The 27,473-nt window shown below is 54.6% G+C and overlaps 3 protein-coding genes and 1 long non-coding RNA gene across 10 annotated transcripts in view; 1 reads left to right on the top strand and 3 right to left on the bottom strand.

Moving 5' to 3' along the window:
• The window catches only part of CPNE5 (copine 5), a 93,274-nt gene extending 85,777 nt beyond the window's left edge, over nt 1-7,497 (top strand). For all 3 annotated transcript variants that reach the window (XM_042986225.1, XM_042986224.1, XM_042986226.1), the window contains 7 exons: nt 1,764-1,810; nt 3,372-3,553; nt 4,402-4,529; nt 4,763-4,865; nt 5,488-5,545; nt 5,991-6,064; nt 7,279-7,497. In XM_042986225.1, coding sequence (XP_042842159.1) covers nt 1,764-1,810; nt 3,372-3,553; nt 4,402-4,529; nt 4,763-4,865; nt 5,488-5,545; nt 5,991-6,064; nt 7,279-7,497 — 811 coding nt within the window. The remainder of the gene's footprint in view (nt 1-1,763; nt 1,811-3,371; nt 3,554-4,401; nt 4,530-4,762; nt 4,866-5,487; nt 5,546-5,990; nt 6,065-7,278) is intronic.
• On the bottom strand, nt 6,280-7,568 carry LOC122238616. Its single transcript, XR_006217615.1, has 3 exons — nt 7,492-7,568; nt 6,984-7,110; nt 6,280-6,694 (listed from the first exon to the last, which is right to left on the bottom strand). It is a non-coding gene; the product is annotated as an uncharacterized LOC122238616 (long non-coding RNA).
• A 1,573-nt stretch (nt 7,569-9,141) lies between these two features.
• LOC102967322 (galanin receptor type 1-like) lies at nt 9,142-12,816 on the bottom strand. The gene has a single exon (XM_042985282.1). It carries the CDS (start codon nt 12,487-12,489, stop codon nt 11,431-11,433), a length of 1,059 nt encoding a protein of 352 aa, XP_042841216.1. The 5' UTR covers nt 12,490-12,816; the 3' UTR covers nt 9,142-11,430.
• Nucleotides 12,817-14,752: 1,936 nt separating this feature from the next.
• Nucleotides 14,753-27,473, bottom strand: part of RAB44 (RAB44, member RAS oncogene family) — a 36,381-nt gene continuing 23,660 nt past the window's right edge. Inside the window, exons 10-15 of one of the 5 annotated variants that reach the window (XR_006217613.1) lie at nt 24,078-24,159; nt 22,791-22,905; nt 21,645-21,746; nt 19,090-19,166; nt 15,246-17,147; nt 14,753-15,037 (exon numbers count right to left, since the gene is read on the bottom strand). Coding sequence is in view for 3 of the 5 variants with exons in the window: in XM_007085253.3 (XP_007085315.2) it covers nt 17,057-17,147; nt 19,090-19,166; nt 21,645-21,746; nt 22,791-22,905; nt 24,078-24,159 (467 nt within the window). In the remaining 2 variants the exon portion in view is untranslated. Of the gene's footprint in view, nt 17,148-19,089; nt 19,167-21,644; nt 21,747-22,790; nt 22,906-23,190; nt 23,556-24,077; nt 24,160-27,473 lie in introns of those variants that run through there. The other 4 variants (XR_006217614.1, XM_007085253.3, XM_042986222.1 and 1 more) reach the window with 4 other exon arrangements.

The following is a 27,473-nucleotide window of genomic DNA, read 5'->3' as shown; positions in this document are numbered from 1 at the left end:
TTCCATGCATGCTTCCTTTCACCCAGTTAGTTTAATTTAAATGTTTATTTTTGAGAGAGAGAGAGAGAGCAAGCAGGGGAAGGGCAGAGAGAGAGGGGGGACAGAGGATCTGAAGCGGCTCTACACCAACAGCAGTGAGCCTGATGTGGGGCTCCAGCTCACAAACTGGGAGATCATGACCCGAGCTGAAGTCAGACCCTCAACCAACTGAGCCATCCAGACGCCCCTCATCCAATTATTTTGAAGCAAATCTCAGACATCATATTTCATTCCCCCAAATACTTCAGGATGTAGCTCTAAAATATAAGGACTTTTTTTTTTTTTTTTTTTTTTTTTTTAGACAGAGAGAGACAGAGCATGAGCAGGGGAGGGGCAGAGAGACAGGGAAACACAGAATCCGAAGCAGGTTCCAGGTTCTGAGCTGTCAGCACAGAGCCTAATGCGGGGCTCGAACCCACGGACTGTGAGATCATGACCTGAGCTGAAGTTGGATGCTTAACCGACTTAGCCACCCAGGCACCCCTAAAATTTAAAGACTTTCTTTTTTTTAATAAAAGAAATTAGATTTTATTTATATTTACTTTTTAATGTTTATTTTTGAGAGAGAGAGAGAGAGAGAGAAGGAGAGAAATCACAAGTGGAGGAGGGGTAGAGACAGAGAGGGAGACAGAATCTGAAGCAGGCTCCAAGCTGTTCGCAGAGAGTCCGACGTGGGGTTCAAACCCACGAATCTGTGAGATCATGACCTGAGCTGAAGTCGGATGCTTAACCGACTGAGCCACCCAGGCGCCCCTATTTTATTTTTTTTAAAGATTTCATTTTTAAGCAATCTCTACACCCAACGTGGGGCTCGAACTTACAACCCCAACATCAAGAGTTGCATGCTCTACCGACTGAGCCGCCAGGGGCCCCAAGAACTTTCTCTTTGTAAAATGTACCCATAATACCATAATTACACCTACAAATCAAACAGTTCCTTAATACCAAAGACCTTTTCAGTGTGCGAATTTCCCCCGTTGTCTTACTTAATTGGCTTGTTTGAATCAGAAATCCAGGTAAGATCAATATATTGTGATTGGTCCGTTTGTCCCTTAATTCTCTTTTTATCTGTTGATTCCCCCAAGTACCTGAGGCTTTGCTGAAACAGATTCCTGCTCCCCGCCAAGGGATTCTGATTCATGAGGTCTGCAGGGGCCCTGGACTCCTCACTGCTGCCCCCAGACTGACTTTTCTGGCTGCATCCCCCTGCTGTCATTTAATATGTTCTTCTGTCCCTTGTATTTCCTGTAAACAACTGGGAGATCTGGAAGTTCAGTAGGATTCACGTTCCAGCTTTTGGCAAGGCAGCATCATAAGTGGGGTGTTGTTCTTCCCTCAGAGATGCACAATATCTCTGTCTCTCTTTTTTTGTCAAGTAAGCGTGAACCCCGAATCTGACTCCAAATTTGAACCAGAAACACAGTGGGACCCTACTTCACCTAACTCAGGCGGGCCCAGGTGCAGGGTTGGGAGAATAAATAAGTCATCGTCACCAGGTGTCCACATGGAAAGGAATCATCCTCAAAGAACTTTCGCACTGCCTACCTCTTATACTCCCAACAATCCTCTGGGGGGAGGCTGTGGCTGGCATTACTATCCCTGTTTTCCAGAGCTGGAAGACAAGGGACTCCACCAAAGCCACATGCCTGGCAAGCCGTGGGGCTGGGGTGGAAGCCAGATTGCCACCTGTCCAGTTAACTCCCCTGCTCCTCTTCCTTTTTTAGGACCCAGATCAACTTCACGGTGGCCATCGATTTCACGGCCTCCAATGGTGAGTGGGGGATGGGCAGAGGAGCTGGCGTGGGGCTGGGGCTGGAAAGGGATGGGGGGCACTTTTCAGAGCTGTGGTAGTTGGCCCTAGCTGGGAGCCAGATCTCCCATATTCTCTGGCCTCATCCTCCCCAAAAAGAAGGTACTTAAGCCTGGAGAGCCAAAGTATAATCAAAATGGCGAAGGCATCCCCAGACTGGACCACGGTCTAATAAATCTGGGCTCTGGACCTATGTGCCCTGAGGCACAGCCTTGCCCTTGAGGGCACCCAGTCTTCCTGCAAAGATAGGGCAGTGCTACTCTGGGCCCACAAACAGCACATGGAGAAAAAGTGTTTCCTCACGGGATTAAACCTCACATCCTTTGTGCAGGCCAACCTTCAGGCCGAGCGGAGCTCTGTGGTCCTCAGCGAGGGCAGGAGCCCCAGTTCCCACCCTCGCTGGGCCTGTCCCAGCTCCCTTCCCTCCTCTGACCTTCTCCAGGGGTGGGCTATGACCGAGTCACCAGGAACAATCAGTGCCCCACTTTTCACTGTTAGAAACTTCACAACCTTCCTTGGAGTCTGGACCTCCATTAGCGGTGCTCAGTGCCCATTTCCGTGTCTGTCAGAAGGAGCCCAGGTTTTGGACTCCTCAGGTGGGCCCTAGCATCCTAGAGTGGTAGAAGTCAGAGCTGGAAGGGGCCTTGTCATTACAATGAGGGGAGTTCCAGTAACACATCACGACTCCTCACATCAGTCCCAGGAGGTGAGACTATTATCCCCACTCTACGCACGAGGAACTGAGGCTGAGAGGTTAAGGAACCATCCACGAGCACACAGATAGAGACAGGATCTGTACCTTGGCAGTCTATGCCAGAGTGCCCCTCATTAATAAACAAATAGGTAAAATGCGGGCATTGTCAGTGGTGACAAGGGCTATGGAGAAAATGTAAGCAGGAAGAGGGACAGGGAGCGTTGGGGGAGGCTGTAATTTTCAGGAGTCTGCTCAGGAAGACCACACACCATGTACACATTTATAGAAAAGTGTCCCAGAGGGAACCACCATTGCAGAGGCTCTGAGGTGGGGATGGTAAGGGGCCAGGCCTGAGTGGGTGACAGGAGGGGGTGCCAGGGGTGGCAGGAGGCCAGGAGGGAGGTAAGCGGAGGCCAGACCCCGTGGGGCCTGTGGGCAGCCCCCGCCCCGGTTGGGACTGGGTGGGATAGGAGCATGGGAGCATTTGGAGGAGAGAAGAGGCATGATCTAGCTGCCTGGGGTTTGACAGGCTCGTCTGGCTGGACGGCAGTCCCCAGGGCAGAGGCCGAGAGCTGGGCTGGGCTGCTGCCGTCCTGCAGGCGAGTGGCTGGTGGTGTCACAGAGCTGGGGACAGTAGATGGGATTCTGCATATATTTTGAAGGTTTAGCAACCAGGAGTTACTAAAGGATTGAAGGTGTGGCAAGAGAGAAAGGAGTCAAGGATAAATAAATCAAATTAGGGGTGCCTTGGGCACCCCCCACTGCATTCTGAGCCCGGGGTGCTTGGAGTGTCGACACCAGCAAATGTTCCCGTGTCCCGTGTTGCAGGGAACCCCTCGCAGTCCACGTCCCTGCACTACATGAGCCCCTACCAGCTGAACGCCTATGCACTGGCGCTGACTGCCGTCGGGGAGATCATCCAGCACTATGACAGCGACAAGATGTTTCCTGCCCTTGGCTTCGGGGCCAAGCTACCCCCTGATGGAAGGGTGTCCCATGAGTTCCCGCTGGTAGGAGGTCCTGGGAGGACAGGCTGAGGGCCCACCAGGCTCGGGGTGTGGTGACGAGCCTGGGGCAAGGGGACATCCGTGCAGCCCTTGGGCGGGGGGGGGGGTGGGGGGGCGGTAAGCTGCCTGCTGTGTGTAGGGGGGCTTGTAGCAGGGCCTCCAGAAGCCCACTCCCCAGCTGACTCACCAGCATCTCCCCTCCATGTCTGATGCCACCCGCAGTGGGGTCTGCCCTCTTTTTTCTGACAAGACCCGAGTAGAGGTGGAGTAGAGACGTGGCCGAACTACCCCCACCAAAACCCCAGAAATCAGGGTAAAAGCGGTGTGCGTTGGGTATGGGCAACTACAGGTAATTCCAGAAACTCCCCGAGTTAGTGCTGCGATGGGGGACCTGAGGGATGCTTTCTCAGGCCACCTTCTCTCCCTCCCTCCCACGAGCTGGGGACGCTCAATTGTGCCAGGCACAGGACACGGGAGGACAGGTTAGTTGGCTGGCCCTTCCAGAGCCACTCAGACCCTGCAGTCATTTTAGGACGGAGTGGTTTGCCCCGGGGGCCCCCCTGAGGGAAGCAGCCAGGGGTCTCGTGGAGGGGGTGCCGCCTGAGCAGGTACAAAGAGTGGTGCAAGGGGCGGGTCGGAACCCTGCTCACCCAGAGCACGTGTTGCCCTGGGGCTCCCTCCTCTTCCCCTACCCCCCACCAGAGAAGAGTCTAGGAGATCTCAGACCTGCTGGCCTCCCCCTCCCTGGCTGTACGTTACCCCCGCCCCGCCCCCAACAGAGCACCTGGCTGCCCTCCTTCCCACTCCTCCGTCCTTCCTGAGCTCAACCTCCCCATCCCCGGTGCCCCCAGAACGGCAACCAGGAGAACCCCTCCTGCTGCGGCATCGATGGCATCCTGGAGGCCTACCACCACAGCCTGCGCACGGTGCAGCTCTACGGCCCAACCAACTTCGCCCCTGTGGTCACCCACGTGGCCAGGTGAGTGCCGGGGCCACTGGACGCCCATCCCAACATCTTCACACGGCCTTCGTGCCCACCCCTGTCCTCTTGGGAAGGTGGGAGGAGGTGTCTCTTCCCGTCGACCCGCCTTTCAGAGAGCTCTGACCCTAAAGAGACTCCCCTCCGGCTAAAGGCTTGTCCCCACCAAAGTGTGGGGGGCGGGGAGGGACACCGAGCGGGCCAGACAGATAGCAGCCCCCACCCCACCCCAGGACCGCGGCCGCAGTGCAGGATGGCTCTCAGTACTCGGTGCTGCTGATCATCACGGATGGGGTCATCTCGGACATGGCACAGACTAAGGAGGCTATCGTCAATGTGAGCTGGGGGGGGTGGGAAAGGGGGAGGAAAATGGGGGTGGGGGGCATGCCTTCCCGCTGCTTCAGAGGAACCCTTGGGATGAGGCTTTCCACGCAGTGGGGTTTGGGGGGCGGAGGGGGCACCGGCTGATGAAGGGTCCTACCGATGACCTCTGCACCCACCCTAGATGGTCCACTCCCTCTAGATGCCTATGGTTCCCTTATTAGCCCATCTCTAGGACTGCTGCCCCAGACCCCAGCCCAGCCTGGCCAGGTCCAGCGGGAGCCCAGAGTGGGGGAGGCCCAGGAACATGGCTCCCCCTACTGGGTGTTCTCCCTGTATAAGGGACTCCCACCCCAGCTGGCACTCCTAGTTGCCCACATAAAAGATGTCCCACTTGGTGGCCCAGGGACAGAAGCGGGGATGGGGGTGTCTCATAAAAGCAGACCTGTGACCCATTTCACCCTCTCGACCCTCTCTTCCTCTCTGGGGCCTCACCTTGGTTTCCCTTTGTCTGTGTCCTTCCGCCTCCCCCCTTTTCTGTGTTTCTGCGTGTCTCCATCCTTCTGTTCCATTTCTTCTCTTTTCCTTCTGTCTTCTGTTGACCCACCCCTTTCTGCCCCTACCCATGATCTCCCAGGCTGCCAAACTGCCCATGTCCATCATCATCATTGGCGTGGGCCAGGCGGAGTTCGACGGTAAGTCCCCATCCCCCTAGGTATTCCCCCAGAGGCTTCAGGCCCTTGGGAATGACCCTTCCCCAAAGAGTGAGAGCTCATGGGTGGGTGTGACTGTCTGGGTGAGCACAGGGTGTAAGGGTGTGTTTGTTTGCACAGGGAAGGGTGTGTCGGGCTGTGTACCCATCCCAAGGCTGTGGGGAGGAGGCCCAGTCACTCCTCCCTCCTCCAACCCTGGGAGCTTGGGGAGGGTGGGGGAGCTGGAACACTGGGCTAGAAGCCAGGGGTTCACCTGGTTGGGCTCCTCCTGTCTCCTGGCCTCAGTTTCCTCATCTCTAACATGGGGATCTGGTCTGACGGTCTCTGTCTTGGATTGGCCTGGGATTGGAGGACAAGTTCCACTGGTGTGCCAGGCCCAGGTGCCCACCATTAACTCACCCCACCCCCAATGCCTCTCCTCACACAGCCATGGTGGAGCTGGATGGTGATGATGTGCGGATCTCCTCCCGGGGGAAGCTGGCAGAACGGGACATTGTCCAGGTGAAACCCAAATCCTGCCTGCTCCAAGGAAGATGCAAGAGCCCCTCTAGCCAGGCTGGCCTTATACACCCCCCTTTTAGAGACTTCTCTAGAAAGGGGCCCTGGAGAGAGCCCCAGAGTGGCCTGGCCACCGGAGAAGGGAGCGGGAATCAGTGCTTGGGTCACACTTCTCCCCCAGCTGGACCCCTCTCTCCCATGTCTGAGACTCACCCCTAATGTTGTTACCCCGACCAGAATGCTCTGCCAGTGCTCTCCCTGAGCCCCCAGGTCTCCTTGGCCTCCTGCATGCAGAGCACTCACACTTGATATTTGCACCTTCCATTGTCTTCTGCTGGGCCGCCTTCCCAGTGGGAGGGCAAACCCTTGAAGGGGGGGCGGTGTCTATAGTGTTGCTGCGGCCCTCTCCGCCTTCTCCGAGAACGGGCAGTGCTTGCTTAATTGAAGCCCTGTCTGAACATCCCATGTAGGATGGCAGATGTAATGAGCAGACAGGTCTTTGTCCTCAGGGTGTCCCTGCCCAGTCAAGCCTCAGAATGCACCTTAGTAAGCACTTCTGTCTGTGAATCTCCTGCAGACTGAGTCCGTAGTGTTTAGGAGATTGGGAATAAAAACTGACATTCTCCAGAACCCCTGGATTAAAAAGAAAAGAAAAAAAAGGAGGGGATGGAGGAGGGTTCATTCCAGGGGTAGAGAGCAAAGAGAGGAGGCTAGACCTCAGAGCAGGGGCAATCTGGGAGGGGGGACCCTTGCATAGAAAGGCCTAGAGCCAGGAATGCGCTGAGGCATTCAAGGGGTGGTGAGGGGCTCAAGGGGCCTGGGAGGAAGTCAGAGGGGCCTGACTTTAGGTGTCAGCGCGAGAGAGAAGAGAAGTGGAGCCAAAGAGAGAGAGGTGGGGGGAGATGGGAAGGCCCGCTCTTACAAGCCAAGGGGCTCAGTCAGCGTTTCCTGAGCACCGGCTAAGTCCCTGTGTTGGTGCCAGGACTTCAGAGATTAAGTGCTCTTGTTTGGTGATGTATCCTGGCATGACGTAGATGCTCAGTACGAATCTGTTGAGTGAATGAGAGAACAGGGGCTATGAGAATTCACCACCATGGGGAGGGGGTGAGTGCAGAGGGCCGCGGCTGAGGAGGAATAGGACAGGAACCCAGGCCTGGAGATGTGGGGGCTGTGGTCCAGCCGGAGACCCTGCCTGACCCTGCCTTTCCTCTGGCCAGTTCGTGCCCTTCAGGGACTACGTGGACCGCACTGGCAACCACGTGCTGAGCATGGCCCGCCTGGCCCGCGATGTGCTGGCCGAGATCCCTGACCAGCTGGTGTCCTACATGAAGTCACAGGGCATCCGCCCGCGCCCCCCGCCTGCGGCCCCAGAGCCCTCGCCCCCACAGTCCCCAGCCCGCACGCCCCCTGCTTCCCCCCTGCACACACACATCTGAGCCCTCTTCCCGAAGAAGTCCCCTGGCCTGTGGCGGGCGGCTGGGGCCCGGGGAGGCCAGTGGAAGTGTAGGCGGGGTCTCCAATTTGCCCCGCCCAGCGGGGGGAAGTATAGGCGGGGTCTCTTGCAATTTGCCCCGCCCAGCCTTTGTAACATGTGTGCCTGGGAGGCCAGCAGGAGGCGGGGCCTCTGAAGACTCCTCTCTAATTTCCTAGCCTTATGGCCCAACCCAGGGAATTGGGAGGGTACAGGTGGTGGAGGTGAGGTTCTGGGCCCCTGCCCTTCTCATTTCCCCCTGATACCTGGTTCTGGCCCAGCCAGGAAGGTGTTAACAGTGAGGAGAATTGAGATCCCCCTCGGCCCACCTGGCAATCCCGTCTGCTCCTATATGGCCGTGAAGCCTGGACTGGGCCTCCCTCCTCCTGTGGTGTCTATTTCTATACCTGGCCCCTGCCCTCCTACCCCAGTATCTATCCCATCCCTATTTCCAGTGAACCCTGTGAGGCTGCTGGGTTTGCAGGGATGCCTGAACATGTGACCCTTCCCAGGGACACCTGCATGCTCTGGGAGCCCTGCGGACCCATGCAGGGGAGGCTGTGAGGGGAGGCCGTAGGCCGCATGGTGGGCTAGGAATGGAGGCCTTTTGGGCACGGGGTCCTTTCTGGTGCCTCTCAAGCCCAGAAGGACATGGTTTTAGATACACAGATCCACAGGCCTTTCCTTGGTGTAGACCCACAGGCATCTCTACAGCTGACTTCTGATTCCAGGCATCCCCTCCTCTTGCCAGAGCTGCCTGGGGCCCCTGGAGCCTAGGCCTCTGCTACCCCCCCTGGAGGCCTTGGAAGGAGCAGTCCAGCCCCAGCACTCCTACACTGCCCCTCTGACCCACGGGGATAAGAGATAGAGGTCCTGGGTTCAAGCCCTGCCTCTAGCTGCTGCCCGTGGGAACCCAAGTAAGGCCCTCCTGCCTTCTGGGTCTCAGTTTCCACATCTGTAAGTCAAGAGGGTTGACCAGATGGTCCCAGATTTACCTTCAGCTCTGATGTCCTGAGAATCCATTCATGCCACGCCCAGCTCCCCCCATCCCACTCCTTAGCAGTGCGACCCCTTACCCCAGGCCGTCTTGGCCCTTGGGGTCACCTTGTTCCATCCTGTCACCCCAGATCCACCTGAGTCCTTCAGCCTTGGGCTCTGGTGTCTGAGCCCAAGCTCCTGCCCCTGCTGTGGGGAAGGTGAGACAGGTGATCTCACCCCTGGGCCCAACCAGCTGCCCAGCCTTGGTCATGCATGCCAGCCCCTCCTGCAGCATGAGGCTCCGAGGCCCACTGCACATCCCATGCCTGGGCGCCACCCCCCCTCCCCCCGCGCCCGTCTGCTGCCCAATGCCGCTTCCCTCCCTGTCATGCATGATGGTGGTGTTTCTATGCTGTCTGGTCCTGTGCCCGTCTCTGAGACAGTCTCTGTGTGGAATTTGCCTTAAACTGGAGTAAATTTGGTTCTTTTACTAAAGTTTCTTGTTTTCCTTTCCCTGTGAAAAACAGAAAATATATTGCTGTTCGACAGAGTCCAGGTTCTCCTCTCCATCTTTCTTCCATTCTTTTGTTTAATGAAGATTTACTGAGCAACTACTATGTGCCAGGGTCTGTGCTGGGCACTCAGGATGCGGCAGTGAACAAAACACAGGCCCCGTCTCCACATGGAGCTTACAACAAACACATAAATAAGACAGGAAAACCCAGTAAGCACTTAAATAGGTAGATAACTTAATTTCAGGTGGTGATAAGAGTTACAAAGACAAAGAACAGAAAATAAGGGGCTAGAGAGGGACAGGGTGATATTTTAATGAGGTGGTTAGGGAGAGCCTCTCTGAGGAAGTGAAGGTTGAAATGAGCCCTAAGGATATGAGAGAAGGAGGCACGATGGTATCCAAGGACAAGTAGAAGGAACAGCAAGTGCAAAGGCCCTGAGGCAGGAGCATACTTCATGTGAAGGACAGCAGGGAGGCTTGTGTGATTGGAACTGTATTAAGTGGGGAGATAGTTCAGGAGGTGAGATCAGGGGGGTGAAGAATCCAGAGTGCATAGGGCCTTGTGGGCCGTGGTTAGGGCTTTAGCATTACTCTTGAGTGAAATGGAGTCAGGAGGTGAGAGAGGTGAATAACATGATCAGATTATTCTCAAAAACAGGTGGGTCAGTTTATTACATTTGATCACCCACTGACTCATCCCTCAACAAGTATTTACCTAGCACTCACGCCAGGCCCCGCTCGAGTTTGGAAACACTGATTCACACACAGTTGTACCCTCAGAGGGCAGCCCCTGCCCTCCGTGTCCCTCTTCATCTATCAACCCCTGTGGCCATCAGAGCCCAGGATCGCAGGGAAAGGGGACTTCTCCCCTCCTCTGGGCAAGCTCACTCTCAGATTAGCCCTCCAGCCAGCCATTCCCAATCTGCACATCACAAGAAATTTGGGACTAATTATACCAAAGTTGGGGACTTACTTCTTATGATTTTATAGTAAATTAGAGCTGATTCATGGCTGTCCCTATAATTAGATCACCCTCTGACTTGCATTCCGATATGCTTGGAGTGGGAACCGGGTGGGGTCATAGCTTGGGAAGAGGGAAGTTCCCATAACCAGTGACCCATTTTGCCTCACCTTGGACGTCTGTGGGAAAGCATCAAGCAGAGATGCCCACCTGGCAGGGGAATCAAGTCTCAGAGCCACTGCCCAAGGGGGGCCAAGTGCATCTTTACTGAGCTTGACACTGTAGCTTCTCTCCTGGGTTATTTCTCAAGGTATGGCCCATGAAACATTGGTTTTTTGGCATGGATTTTGGGGAACTGCCTACTCTGAGCCCCTCTCAGAGAATCCCAGTGGCCTTTGGGGCATTCAAGGCTCTGATAAGTCCTGCAGCAAAGAGACCAGTTTAACTTGGTTCAATCCGGTGTTTCCAAAGCTTTTTGACCATGGAGTCAGAGAGAGAGAGAGTGTGTGTGTGTTTAGCTGTAACACTGTTACCAAGCAGAAAACGTTGAACATTCTTAGGGCTTTAAGTAGAGATCACCTCCCTGGTTCCACCACTAACACAGAAGACTGAGGCCTGCTACCAGGAGGCCAGAGGCAGGGCATGGAGTTTGGGAGCTTCTCAGAGGAGGTTGGGTAGGAGAGGTGGGGACCTTTAATTTCTCTGGAGAGAGGAAGGAAACCACAGAGAAGAAAGGAGGGCGTTCAGAAAGTCACGGCACCAAGGTTGACTTTGTGTTCCCTTGTGGGGCTGAGAGGTGTGTGTGACTGAGCTAGGAGAGGGCAGGCAGAGGAGGGAGAGGCAGCTGAAAGGCTCTCCTGGCCTCTGGGCTCCCACCCCGGGTGCAGCTGTCTTCCCTCCTCACCCCTATTTGCTCCACAGGCCCTCAGGATTAAGGACCCTGGACTGTCATTCCCCAGGTCATTCCCCTCCACACTTCTGCCTTTGGAAGTCCCTTTACCGATCTCTTGTCCACCCCCCTCAAGTACCCCTGAATTAGTAAAAATAAAATGATGATGATAATAATCGCGATGACCAACACTCATATGCACTTATGAAGCAGCAGGTGTTCTGAGCACTCTATGTGTGTTACGAGTATCTTTATAACAACCCTGTGAAGAAGGTGCTACCATCATCCCACTTTCCAGATGAGAAGACGGAGCCATGGAGAGGTTAAGGGACTTGTTCAGGGTCACACCACTAGAAAGTAGTAGAGCCTACAGGTATCTGAGTCCCAAGGTGGAATGGGAGCATCAACCTAGTTGCCATTTTGGTTGCTGTCTCACCTTTGCTGGGCCACCTGCCCTCTCTGGATCTCAGGGTCCCCACTGGTAAAATGGAGGGGACCGGCTCTAACGTCGCTAAGGGTCTTCCCATCTCTCTTGACTCTCAGCTCTCCCGTCAGCCTATCTTCTCAGACCCTCGCCAGACCCCAGAGGCCTCCCGGGACCTGGGTTGAGGCCAGGCTGGATGCTCTCCATCACCATACCGGCCCCGCCCACACCCCCAGGGTGCCTGGCTGCCCTTGGCCTGCAGAAGAGGTCCCTGAGCCCTGCCCGGAAGGGGCGGGAGAGGTAGAAGCAGAGGATGGGGCTGACCGCACAGTTGGAATAGGCCAGGATGGTGCAGAGGCTGGACGCCACGAAAGCCACCGGCGTGGCAGGCAGGCCGCCCACGGCTGCCACGTAGCCCAGCACAGAGCAGGGCCCCCACATCAGCACGAAGACCACCAGCACCACAAGGATGAGCCCTGCGTTCTCCTGGTGCTCCCGGACGCTCTCCCCGCTGGGGCCACGGGGCCGTGTCCGCAGGAGCCAGCCCACGTGGCCGAAAGAGCAGCCCAGCCCCAGCGTACAAGGCAGGAAGGCCAGGGCTCCCAGCAGGCTGAAGTAGCAGGAGGCCTGGGCAGGGCTCAGGAGCAAGAGGCAGGCCGGGGCCCCCACGGCCCCCTCCTCCACGACCACCCTCTGGAACAGCCAGGTAGGCAATGACGCAGTGAGGCCCAGGACCCACGCAGCCCCACAGAGCAGCAGGCGGGCGCCCCGGCCAGACGGGAGGGCCACGTCGGGCCAGGCCACGGCCACGTGGCGCAGAAGAGCCGTGGCCACCATGCTGTAGAAGGTACAGAACATGGTGGCGTTGTTGGTGGCCTGGCTGGCAGTGCAGAGGACGGGGCCCAGCCACCAGTGGGGCCGCAGGAAGCTGAGCAGCAGCACGGGCACCACGCAGGCCAGGAAGAGCAGGTCGGACAGCGTGATGTTCACCATGAGGCTGTTGGTCAGGGCGAGGAGCGGACGGGGGGCGCCTGAGGCCCGGCCCACCACCACCAGCATGAGCCCGTTGGCCACCAGCCCCACCAGCAGGATGAGGCCGCAGACTCCGGCAAAGATGAGACGGAGCGGTCGCTCAGGTGTGGCTGTGAGCCCGGAGGTGAACGTGGCGTTGGGCTCCAGCCTAGGCTCCATCCTCCTGCTCCACACACACAAGGACAGTGTAGAAACCGGCCTGAGGGCCGTGTCCCTCTTCCCCTGCTGAGCGCCCCTCCTTTCCCAGAGCCCTGCATCCAGGGGGCCCCCTTGGCATGCCTCGGTCCCCTGAGACCTCACAACAGCCTGATGGGACGGGCTCGGTCTACACCGTGGGCTCAAGTCCCGACTCTGCTACGCTGTAGCTCCATGACTTTGGGAAGTTACCTAATGTTTCCCTACCTCAGTTTCCTCAACTGTAGAGAAGTAAGGAAATAAGATAAAACCGATGTCAACAGTAACCGTTACAAAAGGGTAATTTTCATGCTCCTCTTTTTAACTTCTTTATTTCTAAAACTTCTGCGGGGATGGGGCGCCTGGGTGGCTCAGTCGGTTAAGCATCCGACTCTCAGTTTCGGCTGAGGTCGTGATCTCACAGTTCGTGAGTTCAAGCCCCACACCGGGCTCTGCGCTGACAGCATGGAGCCTGCTTGGGATTCTCTCTCTCTCTCTCTCTCTCTCTCTCTCTCCCCCCCCCCACCACCCCCACCCCGCTCTCTCTGCCTCTCTCGTGCTCAGGCTCTCTCTCTTTCTTTCTCAAAATAAATAAATAAACTTTAAAAATATGAATAAATAAAATTTCTGCAGGGAGTGCAAAACGAATTTGGGGTGTGTGTGTGTGTGTCTATGTATATGCACGTGCATGCGTGCATGCACACACGTGCATATATATTTTTAAACAAAACCTTGCCTGCCTGTGAAACAGATTTTAATTCGAGGTTCAAGTAAGAAAGTGCATATGGAAGGGCTTTGAGAAGGTGTGAAGTCCCTGCCAGCGGTTCCCAAGCTTGTCTGTGCATGGGGATCACCTGAGGAGTTTCAAAAATACTAATGCGTGGGTCCCAGTGACAAGATTTCATCGATGTGGGCTTTTTTGAAAGATTCCAGATGACTCTACGGGGCGGACCAGCTTGGGAACGACCGCCTTTCTGTGGCTGTGCTGGGTACCCGGTGGGGGTGGGGGGAGGCACTGCTCCCCAGGTGTCGGATCTTCTCCCCCTCACCGCGTCCTACATGCTGAGAACATGGGGGGCCCCCGGAGCCAGGCTGGGAAACGGAGTCTAGACATCCCAGAGTCAGCCCAGGGGGTCCACCGTCTGCAACTGCCACGGTGCGGATCAGGCCGGGATCCCCAGCGTTCTTGGGAAGAGACTTGCCCATTAACTCAATAAATATGTCCTGAGTCTTTACCCTGAACCAGCTTCTAGGGATCCAGCAGCAAACGTGACAGCTCCGTGGGGTCCTGATTCTACTTTCCTTCCCCTTTTCTCCTACACTGGGGGCAGGGGGAGTCTGGAGAGACCCCTCTCTGGCTCGGAGCCGGGGGTCCCCTGAGCCCCTGCGGCAGAGCCCTGCCTGGGGGACTTGCTTGGCCTCTGGGGCCCGAGGGCAGCCGAGAAGAGACCTCAGGGGGGCCTGTGTGAATTCTGCCTCCAATACCACGCCACTGCAAGGTCTCAGGCTCCTTCCGGGAACTGTGGGTGGAGGAGGAACCGAGGGACCAGCCTCAGTCCCTAACTGCCCTGTCTTCCCTTTCTTCATTCACCCGGCCCAGGCCTGCTGCCAATGACAGAAGTGGAGACGAGGGGAGGGAAAGAAAGGGTCCAGGGCCCCCGCCCCGGCTCCACCTAAGCGTCCGTACCTTCCTAGGAGAAGCTCCGTAACTTCATGGCGACGCTTGTGGCCGCCAGAGCCTGGGTTCAAAACCCCCCTGCACCACCTGCTAGCCGCGTGGCTGCGGACAAGCGACTCATCCTCTGTGCCGCATTTTCCTTAGCTGTGAAGTGGGGATAATCACAAGCCCCATCTCACAGGGCTGATGTGAGGGTTGAATGGGGTGATACAAGCTAAGTGCTCGGAACAGTGCCTGGCGCGAAGTAGGAGCTTTGCAAATGACGCCTGTTCTGTTCCTGCCCACCCACCGTTCCAAAAATCTCTCTTCCCTGACACCTCTGTCCACACTCCAGTTTGTCCCCCTGCCCTCCCCTTCTCACTCCACCGCCTGAGCCCCATCAGCCCAGTCCCACCCTCCTTTTCTTTTTTAAAAAAATTGTTGAAATGTTTATTTTTGAGAGAGAGAGAAAGAGCGAGGGAGGGGCAGAGAGAGGAGATAGAGAATCCGAAGCAGGCTCCAGGCTCTGAGCTGTCACAGAGCCTGACGCGGGGCTCGAACCATGAACTGCAAGATCATGACCTGAGCTGAAGCCTGACGCTTCCCGGACTGAGCCACCCCAGGCACCCTCACCCTCCTTTTCCTAACCAACCTCAAGCTAAGTTGTGACCAGCGCCTGCTTGGCAGACGTGCCCTGGGAACTCACCACTTGCCTGGATGCTCCCTCTGAAATCTACCTTGAGCCCCTCCTGCTGCTCTCCTTACCTGCCTCGTGCTGCTCTGAGGTTCCTGGGCCCTGCTTGCTGACCCGGAGCCCTCTGACACCAGGAAAGGCTGGCGGCCCCTCCACAGCCCTGCTCGGCACAGAAGCTGGACCTAGCCAGAGAAAGCCAAGAGAAGGTTCTGGGCAGGTGTGTGGTCCCTTCTGGCACCCCACCTCTAGGGAACCTGAGCTGGCTGCCTCCAGCGGGGGCAGAGCTGAGATGAAAGGGGCAGGCCTGGGGGCTATTTCTGTACGGGGTCCCCCAGAGGACAGGGGCTCTATCCGCTCTCCTGGCTCCCCCAGGAATCACACCCTGCTTACCTGCCTCATTAACTCGCTGGCCTACCGGACAGAGACGTTGGTTCCTGCCAGGTCCCCAGGCCCCAGAGAGATCCATTAGCAACAGCAAGACCTGCCTCCCACCCTCATCCGTGGGCACACATCACTCTCTCCAGCCCACCTCTCTCTGTCTGTCTGTCTGTCTGTCTTGGAACCTACTACAATCTAGAAACTTCTCAGAGCAGGGAGACACTTGTGGGCTGACAGAGAGGATCCAGGAAGAGAGAAGAGATTGGGGATAAGAAAGAATCCATAAGAGGGGCCAGGAAGAGAACTGCCTAGATCACAAAGTCATCCTGCATACTGTCTAGAGGTTGAATGGGGTCCGTTAAAGGCATTGGATCCAACCTTTAGCGGCTTCGGATGCCTGAACCTTTTCCACCTTGCCTCTTGCCAAGGGTCATCCAACTGCCACTTGTATGCCTTTATTGACAGAGAGCTCACTGCTGTGGAGGCATCCCTTTCAGAACCGAGCAGAGGGATGGGGGCCAAGATCGGAGACTGATTCAACCTGTAGGCAAGCTCTGTTTTCCACCTCCCGCCCTCGCTTCCTCTCCTGCAGGCTCTTGCTCTGTACCTCTTTCTCTTGGAACTGTCTCTGCTTGTCTCCCCCACGGAACCGGGGTTTCCTTGGATTCAGCTGGGGAATTCACCAGGATTGAAGGATCACGAAGTTATCATTACGCACCCTGCATCCTGCACATGCTGGCCTGCAGGACATGGTGGGTGTCATTGCGGTTAGCGGTAAGATGACGGGGACAACAATCACGACAAACATACGTGACGGGAGATAGTCCGACATTGAGGGGCCGTCTCCCTAAGATTCTCGAAACAAGCTCCTTAAGGGCACAGGAGACCGCAGCCTGGGGGGCTGTACCTTTCAGGAGGCAAATGTTGTGCAGTTCTGGGAATCCCTACAAAAGCTCCAAAGAGGAGCCCATGAGTGACCCGTGGCCAGTGTCTCTGCTGCTCCCCAGGCCCCACCAGCCACACCCCAGCTGGACCTCGAGAGCACCCAGAGACTGACGACTGAGGGCAGAGAGCTGCAGCAGGGGACATCTTGGCATTAGAGCAGGTGGTCCTTGAATATGACCCTTTAGAGTCAGGTCTGGGGGAAAGGAAGTGGGGGAGGGGGGGGACAGGAGACAGGAGGAACAGGGCTTGTCAGGGGCCATCAGAACATTGCTCTTTCCCCAGACTTGGATTCTGCTCGGAAGGACCTCCATACTTGCAAACAGGGGTGAATGGGACAAGGTTCACCAGCTTTGGCAGGCACGAAACAGGGGGACTGCTTGAATAAAGAGTATTCTGTCATTAACAGGCAGTATCCGTTAGCAATCAGCCCCGAAGCAGGCTCCCAGGGAAGTTTCTCTCCCTCTCCTCAGCGTTTATTTTTCATTTTGATTATATAAAGAACACCGAATCATTGCAGAAGATCTGGAAATACAAATACATATAAAAAGGGAAATAACACCTCCGCACATTCACCCTGCAATTTTACCACCCAGAGATGTGTGCCCAAGAATGTGGTGTGCTTTCCTTCATTCATTTTTCTAGACTTTTCCTTACTTTAAAGAGTTTTCACCACCATCACCTCAGCAAAGTCCTTCTTCAGAGTGCAAAGGGCGGAGTTAGTGCAGCCCTACCCTGGGATCCGAGTCCTGATGGGAGGAGGGGTTTTCCTGAACATCCGAGCTGGCCGTCTCTGTCATTGCTGTGTCCAGGCAGGTGGGACAGGAGTCGAGGAACAGGAAACCCGAGGGGTGCCGTCCTGTCCTGGCTGGGCCAGATGGTCAGAAGCAGCAGACAGAGCTCTTGGATGGCCTCTTGGGGGCCACCTCCACCAGGGAGTCCTTCAGACGGTCTTCCTGCATCTTGAGTGACCTGTGTGACGACGCCAGACATCAGTCCTCTGTCTCACCTTGCCGGGGCAGCAGGGAGGGACCTGCAGGTGCAGCTGTGGGGCTGGGGGATTGCATCCCCTGAGCTACCTCTCTTCCCCCCCTGCTCTGTTCCCGTCCTGCATTCCACACGGCACCGGAAAAATGGGGCCATAGAGACTTTTGCCCTCTCTTTCCTGGCATCCTTTCCAGACTACTGTGTGCCAGGCTTGGTGCAAGGGACTTTGAATGGGACAGTGAAGCCGGCATGTCCTTGCCTTGAGTAGTAAGGGAGACAGAGAGGAGAAGGGGCTGTCAGAACCCAGGAATGGGGAAGCACGCCGAGGGACCTCACACCAGGTTCTCCAGGGATTTACGGAGGAAGGAGGCAGCATCAGAGCTGAGACCAGCAGAGTACAAGAGTTCGCTAGCAGAAAAGCAGGGTGCATTCCAGGCAGGGGGCAAAGGCTCGGTGTCAAAAGAGAGCTGGGGATTGGGGAAATAAAAGAAGCTCATTGGTTCATTCACTTGCTCAGATTATATTTACTGTGTGGGGACCACTGCACTAACTCCCAAAGCCTAAAAGACTGACTGGCCCAGAAAGAAGCCTTGTAGGCAACAGGGGGTCAGGGCCCCCAGGGGCCTGGAAACCACATTCAGGAACCCGGGCTTCTGTTCTACAGCAGAGGGAATCCGTTGAGCAGTTTTGGATCAGAGGCCATCACAGTGTGATCGGGTGCGTGGTTTGGCAAGCTCGCCCCGGTTGCTTTGTCAGAGAAGGGGCTTCCAGATCATCTGGCCTAGTACCCCGTCCGCCTTACCCATTTCATTCATTTCTTGGGCACCTAGTATGTGCTGGGCCCTGGGTGTGGAGGGAGGGGCTGAACAAAACAGACGCGGCCCTGCCCTCCTGGAGCTACAGTCTGGTGCAGGAGGCCGACAGCAACAAGGAAGCAGACAAATGCACCTGTGATTACGATTTGTCAAGAAGGTTTTTGTTTTGTTTTGTTTGTTTTTTCAAAAAATTTTTTAATGTTTATTTATTTTTGAGACAGAGAGAGACAGAGCATGAACGGAGGAGGGTCAGAGAGAGAGGGAGACACAGAATCTGAAACAGGCTCCAGGCTCCGAGTCATCAGCCCATAGCCCGATGCGGGGCTCGAACTCACGGACCTCGAGATCGTGACCTGAGCTGAAGTCGGCTGCTTAACCGACTGAGCCACCCAGGCTCCCCATGAAGGGTTTTTTTTTTTTTAAAGCTTGTTTATTTTGAGAGAGACGAGAGCACAAGCCGGGGAGGAGGAGGGGCAGAGAGAGGGGGAGAGAAAGAGAACCCCAAGCAGGCTCCCCGCTGTCAGCGCAGAGCCCGACGTGGGGCCCGAACTCCCGAACCGCGAGATCACCACCTGAGCCAAAATCAAGAGTTGGATGCTTCACTGAGTCACCCAGGCGCCCCAAGAAGGGCTTTGAAAGACACAAACAAGAGGACAGGGATCCAGAATAGTGGTGGGATGGGGAGTGGTCAGGGAGGGTCCCCCCTAAACAGCTGGAGCTGAGTGAGTGTGCACGTACACCCGCACACAGGGACAGGGGAGATGGCTCCGGAGATGAGGAAGGCCACTGCGAGGCATTGGGATTTTATTCTAAATCTAGTGGGAGTTACTAGAAGGCTGGGAGCAGGAAAGTGACTCTCTCTGTCCCACCACACTGCACAGAGGAGAAAGCCGAGGCTCAGACAGGGCATGTGAGACTTGTAGGAGGTGATGCAGTCAACGGCGTTGGTAGAACTGGCTTCGGACTCTCTGCACAGTGCTCTCTGTCCTTCCCCAGAGTGTGAGCCCTGTGTTGTCGCAGTGCTTCCTCAGAGTGGGCCTTCCCTCCCTCAGGAGGGGTCTGGAGGCTGCCCAGGAGGCTCTCAGGGTGGGGAGGGGCGGGGTGGCACTCACCGGGCCAGGTTCATCATGGACTCCTGGATGTTGTGACCTAGGGCGGCGCTGCACTCCCCAAAGGAGACTCCCAGCTCCTGCAGACAGACAGGGGTATGGGTGCCCTCGGGGAGCACACTGAGCATCCTGGTGGCCGCCCCCACCGCCAAAGCCCTGGCCATCAGACAGAGTCCCACCCAGTACGTCCCTAGGCCAACCACAACAAGCGAGGCAGCCCCTTCTCCGTGTGGCCACTGGTCCCAGCCCTGGTCCTGCCCACTGGCCCTCTCCACCCTGGCCAGCCACCATGCTAAAGATGCCACCCCGGAAACGTTCCAGAGCCCACAGAGCAATGGTGGAAAGCCCGTGTCCCAACTTGGAGAAATGTCCCTGGGAATGAATATATATATATATATATATATATATATATATATATATATATATTTTTTTTATGTTTATTTATTCTTTTAAAAAAAATTTTTTTTTTCAACATTTATTTATTTTTGGGACAGAGAGAGACAGAGCATGAACGGGGGAGGGGCAGAGAGAGAGGGAGACACAGAATCGGAAACAGGCTCCAGGCTCTGAGCCATCAGCCCAGAGCCTGACGCGGGGCTCGAACTCACGGAGTGCGAGATCGTGACCTGGCTGAAGTCGGACGCCCAACCGACTACGCCACCCAGGCGCCCCTAATGTTTATTTATTCTTGAGACAGAGAGAGACACAGCATGAGCAGGGAAGGGGCAGAGAGAGAGGGAGACACGGAATGTGAAGCAAGCTCCAGGCTCTGAGCTGTCAGTGCAGGGGCCCAAACCCAGGAACAGCAAAGTCACGACCTGAGCTGAAGTCAGACAGTCAACCAACTGAGCCACCCCGGTGCCCCCCTCCAGGAGCATTTTAAACCATTAGTTGTGTGGGGTTTTTTATTTCAAAAATATTCAACTGGGCGAAATACTGGAAAATACAGCATTCAAAAAGTTTAAGTGCAGGGGCGCCTGGGTGGCTCAGTCGGTTGGGCGTCTGACTTTGGCTCAGGTCATGATCATGGTTCGTGAGCTCAAGCCCCACATCGGGCTCCCTGCCCCTCGCACAGAGCCCACTTGGGATCCTCTGTCCCACTCCCTCTCTGCCCTTCCCCTGCTCACACTCTCTCTCTCAAAAATGAATAAACGTTTCTAAAAGTGTATAGGTGCAAAATATAAACCACTCCTGTTAGTGTTTGATATATATCTTTTCGCTCTGTTTTATTTTTTTTAATTTTTTTAATGTTTATTTTTGAGACAGAGAGAGACAGAGCATGAACAGGGGACAGTCAGAGAGAGAGGGAGACACAGAATCCGAAAGAGGCTCCAGGCTCTGAGCTGTCAGCACAGAGCCCGACGCAGGGCTTGAACTCACGGACCATGAGATCATGACCTGAGCCGAAGTCGGCTGCTTAACCGACTGAGCCACCCAGGTGCCCCTCGCTCTGTTTTATATAACCCTTTGGGGTAGGGTGGGCTCAAGGTCATTGTACTGTTGGATTAAACCATATGCAATGGCTAGTTTGACGGGGCCCCAGTCAAATATCAGCAACCTCACAGGATTCAGAAGACCAGCTGTTCTTTTGACTTCACGTTATATTGTAAGCATTTCCTCCACACCCTCAAATATTTTTTCTGGGGAGGGATTCTTAATGGCAAATGCTAGCCTCTCCCATGAACCTCCACAATTTGACCACCACCCACTGCCAAATGTCTGTTCTTATAAATAATACTGTAAATAACATCCTCACGTAAACATTCTTGATTATACATTATACGCGGGTATCCATTACGCTATTCTCTTAGGGATTATTATTTCTGATTCTTTCCTCAGGATAAATTGCCAGAGGAGGAATTACCATGTCAAAGAGATGAGCCACTACATTTAAGAGGGAAAAATTCCCGCCAACTAGGAGCCACAGTGATGACCTCATGATTACGAGAAAAGAGAAGGGGAAGGAAATACAATATGGAAATGCCAAGAGGGGTTGTAGCAGAGGTGGGGCAAGGGGTGGGTTCTTTCTTCCTTCTCTATTATTCTCCAGAGTTTCTGGAATGTGGCCAAATTCTATTCGTAAATAAATAGTATCCACTGCCTGGTGGTGGGGCTTTTGATGCGCTCTCGCCAGAGAAGAATTTGAGTCCTAAGATAGAATAAATTAGAAGGAATGCTATGTTAATTAGAGACCAGAGAGAAAAGTAAGATTTGATTGGGAATTTTAAGTGAAGCTTTAAAAACCTTTCTTTACTCTGAAGATATTTTTGTGGGGGTCAGAATGCTGTGTGGAGAACTGCTAGTTCAACGTGAGGGTCAATGTCACGCCCACCATCACAGCTTCACGTTTGGGCCTAAGAACAGGGTAGGCCAGAGACAGAGGGGGCCAGGCCGCTGTCCACTCTGACCCGGCCTTTGGCAGGGCAGGGCAGGGGCAGGGGCAGGAACGGGCAACGGGTCCTTCTCGGTTAGCCAGGCCGGGGTGACCTGTCCACTAACCTCCAGGGAGGGGTCTGCCCAGTCCAGGCTGGGTGAGGGCCTGATGCCCGGGTGCTCACCTGGGCCAGCTGCTGCCCGGCCTCGGTGGGCACCTGCCGTTTCTCCTCACAGTCCATCTTGTTTCCCAGGAGAAGCATGACCACCCCATTGGACCCTGAGTCCTGCACACAGAACACATTCCCTCAGCCACACGTGCTGGGTGCCTGCTATGCTGTGCCAGGCCCTGGGTGGACGCGGCCCCGCCCTCCAGGGAGCTGACTAAGCACACCCTGCCCCTCCCCCCCCCATGACCACCTTTCCGGGTCACACCCACTCCACACCCTTCGGTGTGACGGTGAGTCAGCCCCTCCTCTCTGCCTACAAACTTGTCAGCCATTTTCCGAGGCCAGCCTCAAAAGTGCCTCCCCTAGCAGGCCTTCCAGGATTGTTCCCGCCCATGCCCTTCTCTTCCTGCCTGTGCTGAACAGCCCAGTGCTTGATTACACAGGCCGGCTTCACAGCAGAAGCTACTGCTGTTAAGCTTCTGTTTACTGAGTGCTTACTATATACCCAGCATTGTGCTAAAGGCAATGATGTCAGTTAATCCTAACAACTGTCTGAGAGAAGCTGGAAAATCGAAGTTCGGAGAAGCTGAGTCACTTGTCCAAGGTCAGAGTTGGGGCAGGGTAGTTGGGATTCACACCTAGGTCCTGTCAGACCCAGAGCCCAGCCTCCTTCATACATCACCTTATCCTACTTTGTTGGCTTCTCTTCAACTAGACTAGAAACTCCCACAGAGAAGACAACACGTCTTCCTTCACACCCCTCTGCGGTGCCAGCCCATGCTGCAGAATTTCAGTATGTGCGTGTCAACTAAGCACACGGGGCAAGAACTAGAGACGGGTGGACGGACGACTTATCACTTAGAGTGCCGCTACACTTGCATTATTTCCAGGTGTTAAGAAGACACCCCCAAGCTACTGCATATAGGAAAGAAATGTTCATAAGATAAAGGAAGTAGTTTGTTTTGGAGGCGGTACTATGTGGTTGTGGTTTCTTTGTGTGATGATGCCCCCGGCCCATCCAGCCACCCGCCCTCAGTGGGTCGCATCACCCACGAGTCTGCTGTGTCATTTGTAATCCTGGGAGAAAGGGGGGTGTGGGCAGGGTGCAAGTTCCCTCTTGGTTCCCCAAACTGGGGCCAACCCCAGCAGCCATCGGCTCACCTGGAGACAGTCCAGCCAGTGGCGCACATGGGCAAAGCTCTCCTGGGAGGTGACGTCGTACATGAGTACCACTCCATCAGCCTTGCGGAGTAGCTGCCGAGTCACGCTGTGGTACCTGCCCAGACGGTCTGCGTGAGGCCAGGCCTGGGGGGCTGACCCCATGCCCTGGCCTCTCCAGGACTTAGCTACTTCATCCGCAAAGTGGGGCAAGGAGCCTCACCTGCTTCTGATTGCTTCCCAGAGTTTTCCTTCTCACAGGGTAGTTCTCGTTGAATAGGTAACGGTTCTCATGGCTCAGACTTCAGAAGGTACCAGCCAGCACCCAGTGAAAAGTCTGACACCGCCCCCCTCCCCGCCACCACCCCCATCCTGCCGCCACTCAGTCTCCCTCCCCGGGGGCAGCCAGGGTTAGCAGTTTCCAGAGGGATTTTATGAACATACACAACTGTATATGTGCATACACGCACACACATGGTAAACACAGTGTGAAGTCCTCACTGTATTCGTTAATGCTCAGTAATCTGTACTTTGCTTTTTCAGTTCGTAAAACGTCTTGGAGGTGTCTCCCCACAGGTGCACGGGGAGAACGCTCAATCTCTTTTGTGGCTTCATACTATTCTACATATTGGGTAGAATCAGCTGGGCCACCATTCCGGACGTTTTGGTCATTCCCGGTGTTTCACAACATAAGTGATGTTGTTGTGAATGTGTCGAGACTATAGTCATGTATGAGTTGATCAGCAGAGTAAGTTTCTGGAAGCAGAGCTGCTGGGTCAAAGAAAATGTGGCTTTTTTTTTTTTTTTTTTTAAAGAGAGAGAGAGAGAAATAGCATGAGCGGGGAAGGGGGACAGAGGGGGAGGGAGAGAGGACGTGGGCTTTGATCCCATGACCCTGGGATCATGGCCTGAGCCGAAACCAAGAGTTAGACGCTCAGCCGAGGCACCCAGGCTCCCCAGAAACTATGCCTTTTAAGTTTCGATCGCTACTGCCTAACTGCAAAGGGGCAGGCTGGCGTTTTCAGAACAGGCGATGGGCAGCCATCCCTGCAGGCCGTGCGGGGATGGCCCTGCCAGCTGCCCTGTCAGGCCAAGGGGCCCTTGGTTCACCTACCCCACCGGGGCTTGACTCACCTCTCCTTCCCCAGCCTCCTAAATCCTTAGGGGCTGGATACCTTTCATGCACGTGGTTGCCTCTTACCTATGTTAGACTCTTTGAGGTCAGGGCTGCCCTCCACCCCGCTGTACCTCAGCGGCCCTGACAACACGATTACAGACAGTGCCAGTTACCTCTCCTGGCCAGCCGTGTCCCAGAGCTGCAGCGCGAAGCACTTGTTATCCACCAGCAGAGTTTTGACCCGAAAATCCACGCCTAGGACACACAGAGGGCATCAGGTCCGCTTCTAAGTTACCATCCAGGGCTTCCAGCCAAGACCTGTCCCCAGTACCAGCCCCTCGGGCTGCCGGGCTTCCCCTCAGCTCTCCAAATCCCATCTGTACACAAGGGCCCACGTCTGCCAAGAAGCCTCTCCTGACCACCTAGCCTGTGGGCTTCACTGCCCCCACCACACTCCCACACCCTGGCGGTCAGTGCCAGTTCGAGGCACCTTGCATTGTTTCGACATCTGTGAACATATCCGTCTTCCCACCTGTACAGCAATGTTTATTCCTCAGGTCCCTCAAGAAAACCAGTTTCATTATTTTATTTTTAGAATACTCCCTGTTTCGTTCCTAATTATGGAACAGACAGCAGGGTAGAAACAGACAGCCAAGGAGGGCGGAAGGAGCAATGCTGTCAGGGATGCCTGACTGTGAGCTGCCCACCCTCAGCTGCTGGCTTTGTGACCCCAGGCAGGTCACTGTACCTCTCTGAGCCTCCCTTTCTCATCTGCAAGATGACAATTAATTTTTTTTTAATTTTTTTTTAACGTTTATTTATTTTTGAGACAGAGTGAGAGAGCATGAACAGGGGAGGGTCAGAGAAAGAGGGAGACACATAATCTGAAACAGGCTCCAGGCTCTGAGCTGTCAGCACAGAGCCCGACGTGGGGCTTGAACTCATGGACCGCGAGATCGTGACCTGAGCTGAAGTCGGATGCTTAACCGACTGAGCTACCCAGGTGCCCCATGCAAGATGACAATTTAAAAAGACCCGCACCGGGGCGCCTGGCTGGCTCAGTTGGGAGAGCACGCGGCTCTTGATCTCAGGGTCTTGAGTTCAAGCCCCACGTTGGGTGTAGAGCTCACTTAAGTAAATAAATAACTATCTGTAAATAATAATAATAATAATAATGGTTTTAAAATAAAACAAAAGGACGCACATCGCAGAGTGGTTGGGAGAATTAAATGACTTATGTTTGAGGTTCAGCCCAGTTTCTGGAGGGAGTTCTTGAGAGGTGATCATTTTCACCATTATTCTTTTTATTTTTAATGTTTGTTTATTTATTTTGAGAGAGAGCACGCATGAGCAGGGGAGGGTCAGAGAGAGTGGGAGAGAGAGAATCCCAAAAAGGCTCTGCACTGTCAGCGTAGAATCTGACGCGGGGCTCGAACACACGAACTGTGAGATCATGACCTGAGCTGAAGTCGGACGCTTAACCGAGCCACCCAGGCGCCCCTCATCACTATTCTCATCTCCCTGAACCCTAGCCCTTCAAATTTCCCAGGTCCACCCCTGCCGTGGTCATGCTTTCAGACCCTCTCTGTCCCTGGAGATAGAAGATAAGAGTGAAATCCCGGGGAAGTGTAGAAAGTTTGAGGTGCACCTTCCTGCCAATCCCCACTTCCCAAGGAAATCCGGCAGAGTAGGGGGTGAGTGAGAGGGGCTTCTTTGTCCCTTTCCTACAGGGCCCACTGTAGGCCCCAGGCCAGCTCAGGAAAGGGGTGCCTCCTCATATCAGCCCTGAGCTAGTAGAGACTTTCCTCCGTCTCTTATGGTGACCTCCATGAACACCTGCTGCTCTCCCCGGAGGCAGTCAAAACCACGGACCACCTCCCTCCCCCCACTGCCCATGTTCTCCACAGGAAGTGACCACCTGGGAGACCTGACTGCAGAATGGTGATGCAGAAGTCTGTAGCATTTACTTCTCTTTTCTGCCCTCTTTCCTGAATGTTTTAGGAAGCCCAGGGTCTGCAGGAACCTCTGAGATTGTCTAATCCAACCCCCAGTGATAATATCCAGCTTCGGCTTAAATACCCACTGTGTAACCTACAAATGACTCTTTCGTAACCCCCCCCATTACCCCCGCTGTTCTACCTCCCTGTCCATCCCCTCTTCAGTCCACCCATACGGCCCCCATACTGTCCCCCAAACATGCCGTTAAGAATAGAAGTTATCTCCTTCCCAAGGAATCTGCTATTTACATTAAGAGTATAACAATGACCTCTTTCCGAAGGAATCTCCCCAGGGAGAGAGTAATGCTGAACGCAGAAGAGGGTAAGACCCAGAAGAGGGTAGGGCATGTGCTTTGAAGGCAGGAGACTATGGCTAATGAACTTTGGGCCCCAGCGAGGGCAGGAAAGTTAACCAGGTCTTCAATGATCTGTTTCCCTCATCTGTAAAATGGGGCTATGGAAAAGCCTGGCACAAATGCACATTCAGATATAACCCACTTGGCTCTGGCTCTGGGACTCCACCTAGCCCTGTTCTTCTGAGAGGGGGTGAGAATGGAAGAGGTGACGCTGAGTGGGGAAATGTTCAAGACTGGGGAAGCCAGAATCGTCCCCATGGATAACGAAGCCAGATGGATGGCAGCCACCAGGGGGCACCAAACCGCAGCTGGCCCTGGGACAGATTGGTCTCACCCACCTGGATCTCAGACACTCCCAAGCTGCCTAGCAGTGAGCGCAGGCTCGACCTGTCTTTTTACAATTTTGCAACCTGTGTTTTTCTTGATTGAATTCTGTGGGACCTTCTTATCACATAATAATGGAGGCAGATCATTTAATACAGGGAGGGCTTCTGTAAGGAATAAGGCATGTAAGACAGGCTTGGGCACTGTAGGTAGTCAGTAACCAATAACTTAGTGATTAATAACGGTGGCCTTGCAGACCCTGTGACCCCACTCAACATCAGACCAGGCCTGCTATGAGTTCCCCACTCCCAAGGACACTGCACTCTTAACTGGTTCCCCAGGTTAGGATTCTTAGAAAAAAGTTTGAGAACTTGTCTTAGAGCCTCTTGTGCATGAAGGCTGTCATTTACTCACTGGCCTGGCACTGGTCCCCAGACAGCCTGCACCCTGACTGACACGAACACACGGATCGCCCCCGTCTTTGTGCCTAAGTGGGTCTCCTCTTCATTCCTGAGCTTGCATTTCTGTGGCTCTATACGATGCCAAGTGGTCATATACCCTGACGTTTTTAGGTACAGGAGTCTTTGTGGTTGGGGACATTTCATTTGCAGGGGCCACTGAATTAGACATTAGCAAACATTTACTTACAATAATAACAATAAAAACAGGGGTGCCTGGGTGGTTCAGTCAGTTAAGCGCCAGACTTTGGCTCACGTCATGATCTCGCAGTTGGTGGGTTCGAGCCCCACGTCGGGCTCTGTGCTGACAGCTCGGAGCCTGGAGCCTGCTTCGGATTCTGTCTCCCTCTCTCTCTGCCCCTCCCCCCCTCAAAAATAAATAAAAAACATTTTAAAAACTTAATAATAATAAAAAAAACTATTTATTGAGCACT

Source organism: Panthera tigris, chromosome B2 (genome assembly GCF_018350195.1).
Source record: "Panthera tigris isolate Pti1 chromosome B2, P.tigris_Pti1_mat1.1, whole genome shotgun sequence".
Lineage (NCBI taxonomy): Eukaryota > Metazoa > Chordata > Mammalia > Carnivora > Felidae > Panthera > Panthera tigris.
This window is presented reverse-complemented; position numbering and strand designations above follow the sequence as displayed.

Bases quoted from the DNA above. Each gene is read 5' to 3' on its own strand.
- LOC102967322 (XM_042985282.1), bottom strand. From the start codon at position 12,489: ATGGAGCCTAGGCTGGAGCCCAACGCCACGTTCACCTCCGGGCTCACA.